The sequence below is a fragment of the Haliotis rubra genome, unplaced genomic scaffold (genome assembly GCF_003918875.1).
Source record: "Haliotis rubra isolate DU_JTF1 unplaced genomic scaffold, ASM391887v1 Scf154, whole genome shotgun sequence".
Classification (NCBI taxonomy): domain Eukaryota; kingdom Metazoa; phylum Mollusca; class Gastropoda; order Lepetellida; family Haliotidae; genus Haliotis; species Haliotis rubra.
Genome location: NW_025765492.1, coordinates 303,418 through 316,604, shown reverse-complemented (window position 1 = coordinate 316,604; position 13,187 = coordinate 303,418). Strand labels below are relative to the sequence as shown.

Here is a 13,187-nt window from a genome sequence, read left to right as displayed (position 1 = left end):
GTGATGACACCAGGTGTTTGTGGAAAGGTGAGCATATCCTGCATCATCAGTGGCACCTGACACAAACACATGCAAGGCCATGCAAGAAACTTAAGATCTTAAAACATATTCACCAAAGGAGTACTAATGTACAAACTGTTGCATTTATTCATTACTGTAAAATAAAGGGGTACTAAGGAAAGTATAGACGATGTAATCCCTAAAATTCGATATTTTGGTAGTTTTAAGACCAGTTTGGGAAGTGTGTTTTGAATGGTGACAAACGAGTGAGTGGGCTGGGTTTTAACACAGCCTGGAAGCGGTATTCCATTTATGTCGTGGTGTGTCCGCTTGATGTAAGGGAAAGTAGGAAGAGATGCTGATTTTACCACTTTGGGGAAATCCACTAACATGCATGGTTGTCATGCATGAATAAATCCCCAAGTGTAGGCATGCCTTCAGTTTATGTCATGAATTAACCCCCTTAGTTATGCATGCCTTAGGTTATCATGCATGAATTAATGTCCACAGTAGGCATGCCTTAAGTTGATGTCATGAATTAATCCCCTTAGTTAGGAGTGCCTTCAGTTGTCATCTATGAATTAATCCCCTAGTTAGGCATGCCTTAGGTTGTCATGCATGAATCACTGCCCAGCATATGTCATGAAGGCATGCCTTCAGTTGTCAGGCATGAAGTAACCCCCAGCGTAGGCATGCCTTAACTTGTCAGGCAATGCGGCATGAAGTTACCCCCAGAGTAGGCATGACTTCAGTTGTCAGGCATGAAGTTACCCCCAGAGTAGGCATGCATTCAGCTGTCAGGCATGAAGTTACCCCCAGAGTAGGCATGCATTCAGCTGTCAGATATGAAGTTACCCCCATAGTACTCATGCCTTCAGTTGTCAGGCATGAAGTTTCCCCCAGAGTAGGCATGCCATCACTTGTCATCTATGAATTATTCCCCTAGTTAGGCATGCCTTATTGGTTGTCATATGTGAATCAATGCCCAGCATAGGTATGCCTTCAGTTGTCATGCATGCCATGTTGCTCTTTGCTGGTTATCTTTGGGTATCACAATCAAGATTGTTGCTGTTTTTCTTTGGGTGCCACAATGGAGATTGTCACTAGTTGCTGGCTATCTTTAAGAATCACCATCAAGACTTGCTAGATGCTGGTTATCTTTAAGAGCTACCATCAAGATTGCTAGTTGCTGGTTATGTGTAAGAGCTACCATCAAGATTGTCGCTAGTTGCTGGTTATCTTTAAGAGCTACCATCAAGATTGTACTGTTGCTGGTTATCTTTAAAAGCTACCATCAAGATTGTTGCAAGTTGCTGGTTATCTGTAAGAGCTACCATCAAGATTGTTGCAAGTTGCTGGTTATCTTTAAGAGCTACCATCATGACTGCTAGTTACTGGTTATCTTTAAGAGCTACCATCAAGACTTGCTAGTTGCTGGTTACCTTTAAGAGCTACCAATGACCTGCTAGTTACTGTTTGTCTTTAAAGCTACCATGAAGACTGTTGCTGGTTGCTGGTTATCTTTAAGAGCTCACACCATGACTTGCTAGTTGCTGGTTATATTTAAGAGCTACCATCAAGACTTGCTAGTTGCTGGTTATCTTTAAGAGCTACCATCAAGATTGTACTATTGCTGGTTATCTTTAAGAACTACCATGAAGATTGTTGCAAGTTGCTGGTTATCTTTAAGAGCTACCATGAAGACTTGCTAGTTGCTGGTTATCTTTAAGAGCTACCATCAAGACTGTTGCTAGTTGCTGGTTATGTGTAAGAGCTACCATCAAGATTGTTGCTAGTTGCTGGTTATCTTTAAGAGCACCATCAAGATTGTTGCTAAGAGTTGCTGGTTATCTTTAAGAGCTACCATCAAGATTGTTGCTAGTTGCTGGTTATGTTAAGAGCTACCATCAAGATTGTTGCTAGTTGCTGGTTATCTTTAAGAGCTACCATCAAGAGCTGCTAGTTGCTGGTTATCTTTAAGAGCTACCATCAAGACTTGCTAGTTGCTGGTTATCTTTAAGAGCTACCACCAAGATGACTTTGCTAGTTGCTGGTTATCTTTAAGAGCTACCATCAAGATTATTGCACTCTGCTAGTTGCTGGTTATCTTTAAGGCTACCATCAAGACTTGCTAGTTGCTGGTTATCTTTAAAGAGCTACCACCAAGATTGTTGCTAGTTGCTGGTTATCTTTAAGAGCTACCATCAAGATTGTACTGTTGCTGGTTATCTTTAAGAGCTACCATCAAGATTGTTGCTAGTTGCTGGTTATCTTTAAGAGCTACCATCAAGATTGTTGCTAGTTGCTGGTTATCTTTAAGAGCTACCATCAAGACCTGCTAGTTACTGGTTATCTTTAAGAGTTACCATCAAGATTGTACTGTTGCTGGTTATCTTTAAGAGCTACCATCAAGATTGTACTGTTGCTGTTATCTTTAAGAGGTTATCTGGTTATCTTTAAAGGCTACCATCAATATTGCTGCTAGTTGCTAGTTATCTTTAAGAGCTACCATCAAGATTGTTGCAAGTTGCTGGTTATCTTTAAGAGCTACCATCAAGATTGTTGCAAGTTGCTGGTTATCTTTAAGAGCTACCATCAAGATTGTACTGTTGCTGGTTATCTTTAAGAGCTACCATCAAGATTGTTGTTAGTTGCTGGTTATCTTTAAGAGCTACCATCAAGATTGTTGTTAGTTGCTAGTTATCTTTAAGAGCTACCATCAAGATTGTACTGTTGCTGGTTATCTTTAAGAGCTACCATCAAGATTGTTATCTTTAAGAGCTACCATCAAGTTGCTGGTTATCTTACCATAACTTGCTGCTGCTGGTTATCTTTAAGAGCTACCATCAAGATTGTTCAAGATTGTTTAGTTGCTGGTTATCTTTAAGAGCTACCATCAAGATTGTTGCTAGTTGCTGGTTATCTTTAAGAGCTACCATCAAGATTGTACTGTTGCTGGTTATCTTTAAGAGCTACCATCAAGATTGTTGTTAGTTGCTGGTTATCTTTAAGAGCTACCATCAAGATTGTTGCTAGTTGCTGGTTATCTTTAAGAGCTACCATCAAGATTGTTGTTAGTTGCTGGTTATCTTTAAGAGCTACCATCAAGATTGTTGCAAGTTGCTGGTTATCTTTAAGAGCTACCATCAAGATTGTTGCAAGTTGCTGGTTATCTTTAAGAGCTACCATCAAGATTGTTGCAAGTTGCTGGTTATCTTTAAGAGCTACCATCAAGATTGTACTGTTGCTGGTTATCTTTAAGAGCTACCATCAAGATTGTTGCAAGTTGCTGGTTATCTTTAAGAGCTACCATCAAGATTGTTGCTAGTTGCTGGTTATCTTTAAGAGCTACCACCAAGGCTTGCTAGTTGCTGGTTATCTTTAAAGATTGTTGCTGGTTATCTTTAAAGGCTACCATCAAGATTGTTGCAAGTTGCTGGTTATCTTTAAGAGCTACCATCAAGATTGTTGCAAGTTGCTGGTTATCTTTAAGAGCTACCATCAAGATTGTTGCAAGTTGCTGGTTATCTTTAAGAGCTACCATCAAGATTGTTGCAAGTTGCTGGTTATCTTTAAGAGCTACCATCAAGATTGTTGCTAGTTGCTGGTTATCTTTAAGAGCTACCATCAAGATTGTACTGTTGCTGGTTATCTTTAAGAGCTACCACCAAGATTGCTAGTTGCTGGTTATCTTTAAAGGCTACCATCAAGATTGTTGCAAGTTGCTGGTTATCTTTAAAGGCTACCATCAAGATTGTTGCAAGTTGCTGGTTATCTTTAAGAGCTACCATCAAGATTGTTGCAAGTTGCTGGTTATCTTTAAGAGCTACCATCAAGATTGTTGCAAGTTGCTGGTTATCTTTAAGAGCTACCATCAAGATTGTACTGTTGCTGGTTATCTTTAAGAGCTACCATCAAGATTGTTGCAAGTTGCTGGTTATCTTTAAGAGCTACCATCAAGATTGTTGCTAGTTGCTGGTTATCTTTAAAGGCTACCATCAATATTGCTGCTAGTTGCTGGTTATCCTTAAGAGCTACCATCAAGATTGTACTGTTGCTGGTTATCTTTAAGAGCTACCATCAAGGTTGTTGCAAGTTGCTGGTTATCTTTAAGAGCTACCACCAAGATTGTTGCTAGTTGCTGGTTATCTTTAAGAGCTACCATCAAGATTGTACTGTTGCTGGTTATCTTTAAGAGCTACCATCAAGATTGTTGCATGTTGCTGGTTATCTTTAAGAGCTACCACCAAGATTGTTGCTAGTTGCTGGTTATCTTTAAGAGCTACCATCAAGATTGTACTGTTGCTGGTTATCTTTAAGAGCTACCACCAAGGCTTGCTAGTTGCTGGTTATCTTTAAAGGCTACCATCAAGATTGTTGCAAGTTGCTGGTTATCTTTAAAGGCTACCATCAAGATTGTTGCTAGTTGCTAGTTATCTTTAAGAGCTACCATCAAGATTGTGCTGTTGCTGGTTATCTTTAAGAGCTACCATCAAGATTGTACTGTTGCTGGTTATCTTTAAGAGCTACCGCCATGACTTGCTAGTTGCTGGTTATCTTTAAGAGCAACCATCAAGATTGTACTGTTGCTGGTTATCTTTAAGAGCTACCATCAAGATTGTACTGTTGCTGGTTATCTTTAAGAGCTACCATCAAGATTGTACTGTTGCTGGTTATCTTTAAGAGCTACCACCATGACTTGCTAGTTGCTGGTTATCTTTAAGAGCTACCATCAAGATTGTACTGTTGCTGGTTATCTTTAAGAGCTACCATCAAGATTGTACTGTTGCTGGTTATCTTTAAGAGCTACCATCAAGATTGTACTGTTGCTGGTTATCTTTAAGAGCTACCATCAAGATTGTACTGTTGCTGGTTATCTTTAAGAGCTACCACCATGACTTGCTAGTTGCTGGTTATCTTTAAGAGCTACCATCAAGATTGTTGCAAGTTGCTGGTTATCTTTAAAGGCTACCATCAAGATTGTTGCTAGTTGCTAGTTATCTTTAAGAGCTACCATCAAGATTGTACTGTTGCTGGTTATCTTTAAGAGCTACCATCAAGATTGTACTGTTGCTGGTTATCTTTAAGAGCTACCATCAAGATTGTACTGTTGCTGGTTATCTTTAAGAGCTACCATCAAGATTGTATAGTTGCTGGTTATCTTTAAGAGCTACCATCAAGATTGTACTGTTGCTGGTTATCTTTAAGAGCTACCATCAAGATTGTACTGTTGCTGGTTATCTTTAAGAGCTACCATCAAGATTGTACTGTTGCTGGTTATCTTTAAGAGCTACCATCAAGATTGTACTGTTGCTGTTGCTGGTTATCTTTAAGAGCTACCATCAAGATTGTACTGTTGCTGGTTATCTTTAAGAGCTACCATCAAGATTGTACTGTTGCTGGTTATCTTTAAGAGCTACCATCAAGATTGTACTGTTGCTGGTTATCTTTTATCTTTAAGAGCTACCATCAAGATTGTACTGTTGCTGGTTATCTTTAAGAGCTACCATCAAGATTGTACTGTTGCTGGTTATCTTTAAGAGCTACCATCTTTAAGATTCAAGATTGTACTGTTGCTGGTTATCTTTAAGAGCTACCATCAAGATTGTACTGTTGCTAAGTTATCTTTAAGAGCTACCATCAAGATTGTATTGTTGCTGGTTATCTTTAAGAGCTACCATCAAGACTGTTGCTGGTAAGAGCTACCATCAAGAAGTTGCTGGTTATCTTTAAGAGCTACCATCAAGATTGTTGCTAGTTGCTGGTTATCTTTAAGAGCTACCATCAAGATTGTACTGTTGCTGGTTATCTTTAAGAGCTACCATCAAGATTGTTGTTAGTTGCTGGTTATCTTTAAGAGCTACCATCAAAGAGTTGCTGGTTATCTTTAAGAGTTGTTGCTAGTTGCTGGTTATCTTTAAGAGCTACCCAAGATTGTTGCTAGTTGCTGGTTACCATCATCAAGAAGATCTTTAAGAGCTACCATCATTGTTGTTACGAGAGTACTATCAAGATCCTCTCATACGAAGTAAGGGTACTCCCTCCACACTTTTGCTGGATGGGATAAAAATCAAACAAAAAATGTATTGTGTCCGAATGGCTTACCTTAGTACACTAAGAGTTGTCCGATCTGACCCAGCTGTAGAGCCGTAACTGCTACCACTTGGGGATGGATGAAGGGCCTAATGAACAGATGTTACTGATGGAGGCGAGTTATGTAGCCTTATGAATTGTGCTGTGAACACAGATGCAACTGAATATGTCCATCTGTTCATGCATAAATCTGTAAGGGATTGTGTAATGAGGCGGGTTGATCTGTTTCATATTGTTTTCAGACCCATATACGCATATGATTTGATTACTTTTGCGACAGCAACTGTGTTATAGGCACCGCTGGGGGATTATTAACCAACTTTTAGTCTCTGATGCATCATTTACACACATATGTACATAGGTAAAAATATGGGTCGAAAAACCTAGGTAGGCCTGTACATTTAAGCCACGTTGGAAGGGACACACTCACGGAATGAGAAATATTATTGAGTGGGTTTATTTTGACACCGCAGATTAACTGGGCCGTGGGGTCAGTGGCAGGTAATCAACTAGACCCTGAAGGTCGTTCCATCCAACCAACATAGGTTCCTGGGGACATATCTTAACACAGGATCCCCTCAATGAGACGTTACATCCTGAGTGTGTTTCTGTATGTTGTATGTCCGTATTTCGGTATAACTCAACTCGGGACTATTGTGAGAGGGTCCTAGACGTTTGTCATTTCTGTGATACCGAATTGGACTGGGAGGTTGATTGGTTTGTTGTTTAACGCCCAACCAAGCAATATTCCAGCTATATGGCGGCGGTCTGTAAATAATCGAGTCTGGACCAGACAACTCAATGATCAGCTGCAAGAGCAGCAATCTACGCAATTGGGATAGGATGATATGTGTCAGCCAAGTCAGCGAGCCTGACCTCCCGATCCAGTGACGACAAGCAATTGTTACGGAAGACCAGTTTTAACACGGATCATCACGGGATAATTGGACTGGCACGTTGAGAAAAGAATGATTTTACGACAATTGACCAGACCTTCCATGGCTGTTGCGACATGCACAAGTCCCTTGTTGAGCAACGACCACACGCTTAGCGCTATCAGCCATGATGGCCCCTGACTCCTTTGAATTTACTTTGACATACCCAGTATCTATATTTCCTGCATTTACGACAGTAAGCAAGATTTCACCTCAAAAGGGAGCAAGCCTATTGTATGGAGAACGCAATATCCAGTTCAAAAGATGTTTAGGATCACACGATTGTTTCTTCTGGATTGTGTACGTATTTCAGTACTAGAAAGTACATTGTATTCTCCTCTCCCTGTTTTCACAATCTAACCATCCACCCGACCCTAACCCCACCCTCTCCACTAAATACAAACTTTGCCAAATGAGGAATGTTCGGGTAAAAAACCCAATATTATTAATGTTCTTTTGTATGCAGGCTTGATGGTTTCACGAAAGAGGGAACGGTCTCCCACGTTGGCCTTTCTTGCCCATTGATCTGATGTAACGCTACATGTGGTTAATATGATATACTCTACCAAGTTATGGCCCGGGAAAGCGAAATCTGGACCAAACCACCTCAGTTTAGGTGTCGCTTTCGCTACAGTGAACACTGAATTTAGCGTTTCCGGGACTCTCAATACACAAGAAAAACAAAGAAATGTGAGTCGTCATCTGATACAGTAGTCATGGCAGAAATTTAAATAAATAAATAAATAAATACGTTTAACATTAGCAAGCCATGGTGAAGCATACATATTATTTTCTAGCATTTCTGATAAAACATTGTGAATTATAACTGACATTTTATTTTGATGTACACTAGTAGCAAGTTTAAAGCAAATTGAAATTATTCACTTTTTAATATATACAGAGATAGGAATTCGGCATTATTCCAGCCATTTAGTGACGAAATCAAGTCTGCATTCATAAACATTTTAAGTACATAGTCCAAAAGAGTTTTATTTTTAAAACATATTTATTCAGGAAATTGTTATTTAAACACAGAAAATGTCATAGCACTTAATTCAAAGGCACTCAATTCGTTATTCGCATTACATAGTTACAATTTATGATACAGATCAACTTCCCTTAGGTAGTTCACAATGATGTGCCCGCTCACGCGGGAAAACAGATATCGGTGGTACATGAGTATAACAAAGGAGTACATAAAAAATTCGGCCAGGAACAATAAGGTTCTTTTAACAATGAAAATAATTCATTATATGAATTAATAGAACTACAGAATGCTGCGTTCGTGCGAAACATGCATTCATGGATTCGTTACAGAACTTGTCCCGGAAAACAACTCTTCTGAAAAATAATCATTTCATGTTTTACTTGAATTGTTTATACAGTCAGCTATCTAGCTTGGTTTACTAACTTTACAACGTACAGACGGCAGTTACTTTCACAATCCGATTCGCTCTCGCTATCACCTGTAGCTTATTTGTTAAAGAAAGTAAGGACATTGCTGACGATTTCTCGTCACTGAGATATCAAACGGCGACCTTGTCTCGGCTGTTCGGGCATGTTGACGATCAGCTGACAAAGGTGCACCTGTTCACAATAATAGACCCGACCAGTGGTGGTGGTGGAATTGGGTTTAACGTCGTGCTTGAGTATATTTCGCTCATATGACGACGTGCATGCGTGTGTATGTGTATGTGCGGCTGCTTGTACTAGCCCAGACTGAAGCTGGTTTTATAGTGCTAGCCCACTGAGATACCACCCGCAGTGAAGCATGAATCCACTCAGACACATTATACTGACTCCGAGCCGACCAGTCCTTGTTGTACCAATTAATGCCGAGCGCCAGGCAGGGACCAACAAGTACCATATTTTAACGTCTTTTGGTATGACGCGGTCGGGGATCGAATCCGCGACCTTCCGCACTCCGGGCGGACGCTCTAACGACTACACCACGGAGGCAGTCAGACTCCAACCAGTTGTGACACGGTCACGCAACTTATTAGTATTCACTTGATCAGGTCAAGCTGAACAAGCTGTATAGTTAAGTAGGGTCACGGACGTGCTGAAACTTGAATTAGCTGAAACTTCATCTCAGTTAAGAGGTTAACAGATCGAGTATTGGGGTCGCGCGCTAATCTGAAGTACGGTAATCCGATGTTTTCATAGCAATTCGCTTTCGCGGCACTTCTAGTACAACTTTGGTTTTCGCTTTACCGGGAATAGGGAATATTGAAATTTCGCTTTCCCAGGCCGACACCATCTACCAAACTCTTTCCTGACACTGGATAGTTTGGTGCATCCACGTATATTTATAGGCTGTTGTCATACAACCGACTGCTTCAGAGTTGTGCGTTAAGTAACACATATATAAAACTGAACCAAACCACCGGCAACACGGCATTATCAAAGTAGTAAAGACGCACATGAACATTTGTCAGTATGTAATTCCACAAACTCGGCTGGGGACACCTGTATGGTGGCAAGGTGACCCATATACCGCCTGATGAATGACACAAGAACCTCCATCTGCCATGTTGCAAATATAGAAAAGCGTGCCACAATGTCACATGCCAGCGCCTGTTGCTGTGCAGTTAGTTACAGGGGCACTGATCTCCGCCGGGACTAGTTCTCGCTTCTGTTAGTCTTTTTTTCCCTTGCATATCTGGATGATATCTCGACTGGTTCGCGATGTAAGTTGCGCCAAAGTACAAGAATGTATCCTTACATTGAATGAATCATCACAATGGCGAAATATAGTTTCGTTTTGGAATTAATAGAGGAATGTAGATATCATTGTGTATCGCATCGGTAAGATGCAAGACGAAGTTTTGATAAATTACTTGCTTCATATTCTGCGATTTTCATGTACACTATTTAGATTTTAACACATGAACATTGGACTTTGGTTATTAACCACATCGTGTGTGTTACAGTCAATATGTAAAATGACTCAAATGTCTTTCCTGACAAATAATATAATCCCATAATATGTCAGCTTTTTTACAAACTAACTTTAAAATCTGTCCATGTAGTTTCTTATAACAATTATATGTGTTTAGTTAAATTGCACCTCCCAGTGACTGAAAATGTTAGAACTGAATGAGAACGGAAGTTCGTGTACAATAATATATACTTTGGCTTCTAATAATTATTCTAGAGCGATATTGTGAAGCACTTTTACAAAAACGTTTTAAGACGTTCCAATATGTTAAATTAAGGGACAATGTGTTTCAGAACAACGACCTTGAAGAATCTCAGAACCTTAACGTAAATGAAGCAGAATGATTATGTTCAAAATGTTGCAAATATCGACAAGTCGGGGTGTTCCCTCTCCCTGAGTAAACACACATACAGAAACACTATCTTTTGATAAATCTATTCCGCAAGATAACAGCGATTAATCAAGCAACATCGTGTTGTTGACAATACCTTTTTTAATGCGCTTCTCGTATACGCAAAGGTAGCAACTTCAGTCTGGTGTAAGAAGTATCTTTGATACAAACTTTATATGCGAATATGCCGTATATAGGAATATAGCATATTGATGTATCAAATTATGTTCAAAAACATTAAGCGCCATTGTTTGTTGAAGGACAGTTAATAGTGTTAAGCTAGCACCAATTTGGTCGCACTTCACCATGCGGCTAACCCCAGAGGGTCATGTTATGTCATACGTTTGTCTTGATAGAATATAGATAAATGTACGGTGCATGTTGGGTTTCAAATTGAATTTATAGTTGTTAAATCTCCCGGTATCCCTTCTCTAACTTGAAAGCACTGTACACTTATCTCGAGACAAACAAAAACAGTATGATTAATGACTGAAACAGATGATGACAGGTTACGTGAAAGTGTCCATTTACTTTTCAGTTATACATAATGGCTGCACAGGACTCGGAGGATATACACCCTCCGTCTTCTCCACCGACCCCACCACCTCTCCCACCCTTAGTATCGGTGTCACCCTCATCTGAAGCCCATGAAGAAGAGTCCGGTAGACATTTGAAGGTGAAGATGGATTTAAGCTGTGTAATAGGTACGCAAGAAATAATAAGGGGATATTAACCATTGGTGTCTGTAATTGGTACCAGATATATATTTATGCCAGCGATTGTTACTAGATAATAAGCCTTAATGTTTATTATCGTTACTGGATAATAATCATTAATGCTTATCATATTTACAGGATAAAAACCATGTTTTAATTGGTATTTGATAATTAACTTTAATGTTTGTTACTGATAATATCCGTGAGTGATTATATTTATTACTACCACTTCTTTCTTTAAGGGGGCGGTGGGGTAGCCTAGTGGTTAAAGCGTTGGCTCGTCACGCCGAAGACCCGGGTTCAAATCCCCACATAGGTACAATGTGTGAATCCCATTTCTGGTGTCCCCCGCCGTGATGTTGCTGGAATATAGCTAAAAGCGGTGTAAAACCAAACTCAGTCAGTCAGTCTTTCTTTAAGTTTCTTCTTTCTGGAAAAGTGATCTTACTTAGTGTATCAATTGCAATGTATCAATACACACACATACATTATAACTAATGGGTATGTTGATGACTTTGCATTGCTAAATGTTGCTAATGTCCGCTATACTATAATTACACACATTTGTTTAATGGTTGGCTGCTGTGCCTACCCTGTGGAGATTCCGAGGCAGGTTTGGTCCCAAGTGCCCGATCTCGTAAGGTCTCCCCCATTGCATGAAACTTCTTGAGTTGTCCCATGTTGTGATGAGGTTGTAGCTCGGTTTTCAACCCTGTTCATGAATCAGACTTTAAGGCCCTGGACCTAGATTTTCCGAGAGCTCTCTTAGCGCTAAGATAGTCGTAAGTTAATGTTAATGTATGGCACTTACGACTATCTTAGCGCTAAGAGAGCTTCGAAAATCTAGGCCCTTGAATTTTTTACCTTAATTTGTGCATATCTGTTTCAGGATCCAAGCGGTATCAGAAAGAAATGCAGTTCCGTATGGTTGGAGCCATAGAGAAACGAGACCTGGGAAAGATCCGTCATCTTATTGAGTCTGGGGTCAACATAGACTGTGTTATCCTCTATGCTAAAACTCCCCTCATCCACGCCTTGGAGCAGGGCTATGACGATGTGGCCGAACTACTGATTCATGCTGGCGCCAACCTCGAGAAGTCAGAAACCATTGCCTGGCAACGTAGACCTCTACACATGGCGGTTCTGAAGGACTCCCTGAGAATGGTAGAAACACTGCTGAGTAGTGGAGCCCAGGTTGATGGGCAGGATGGCTGTGGTATGACGCCCCTTCACCACGCCTGTCACCTTGGTTACAGAACAATCGTGGACGTGCTGATGCACAACGGTGCCTCTGTTCACCGTGGAGATTACGTGGAGCGAGATGCTCTACACAGGGCCATCGAAGGCAAGCATCTGGACATTGCAGAGCTCCTACTCAATTACGGCACCTCAATACATGGCGCGGATAAATACGGGTGGACGCCATTATTTGCTTGCGTGATGGGTAACGATTTGGAAGGAAGTCGCTTCCTCTTGCTACGGGGTGCAGACGTCAACTATAAGGATCACAAGGGGGACACCCCATTACACGTTGCCTGTGACAGGTTGTCCAGGTCGAACATACGGACTATGCTGTGTACCTCGGTGGACTTCTATCGACGGATGAGACGGATCCCCACTTCAGACATCCAGCAGCTTCTCCAGGGAGAGAACAAGGCTCACTTTGAGATGATCGACTTGTTGGTTAACACTGGGGCTGACATCAACGCCGTGAACGACTTCCAGACCCGCCCGTCCACATGACACGTGATCCAGTGGTGCTAAAATACCTTATTCTGTGTGGCGCACACGTGGACTATGATATGGTGTTACTGACACATCTGTTCGGAGGGGAAGCAGACTGCCCCAGCTGGCTTGAGGAGGAGTTTGTGATGCAGACGACACTTCAGAGAATATGTCGCAGAGTCATACGGTGTCACTTGCATCACTCAAGAAACATACGTGAAGCAGTGAAATACCTCCCCTTGCCCAGAAAGTTCATTGATTACTTGAATGTTGCTGAATTCGAACATCAAGTGTAACATGTTTGCTGACCTGATTGTCAGACTTCTTGTGTCTATTTTACCTGTGCCTTGACGAGGATGGAAGTAAATGTTTTATATGTATAACTA

At 40.7% G+C, this 13,187-nt stretch overlaps 1 protein-coding gene across 1 annotated transcript in view; it reads left to right on the top strand.

Moving 5' to 3' along the window:
- LOC124270711 (26S proteasome non-ATPase regulatory subunit 10-like) overlaps positions 1 to 13,187 on the top strand; it is a 19,385-nt gene extending 6,198 nt beyond the window's left edge. The window contains exons 2-3 of the mRNA XM_046705742.1: positions 10,899 to 11,064; positions 11,966 to 13,187. Of these exons, the coding sequence (XP_046561698.1) occupies positions 10,908 to 11,064; positions 11,966 to 12,819 (1,011 nt within the window). The 5' untranslated portion in view covers positions 10,899 to 10,907 and the 3' untranslated portion in view covers positions 12,820 to 13,187. The remainder of the gene's footprint in view (positions 1 to 10,898; positions 11,065 to 11,965) is intronic.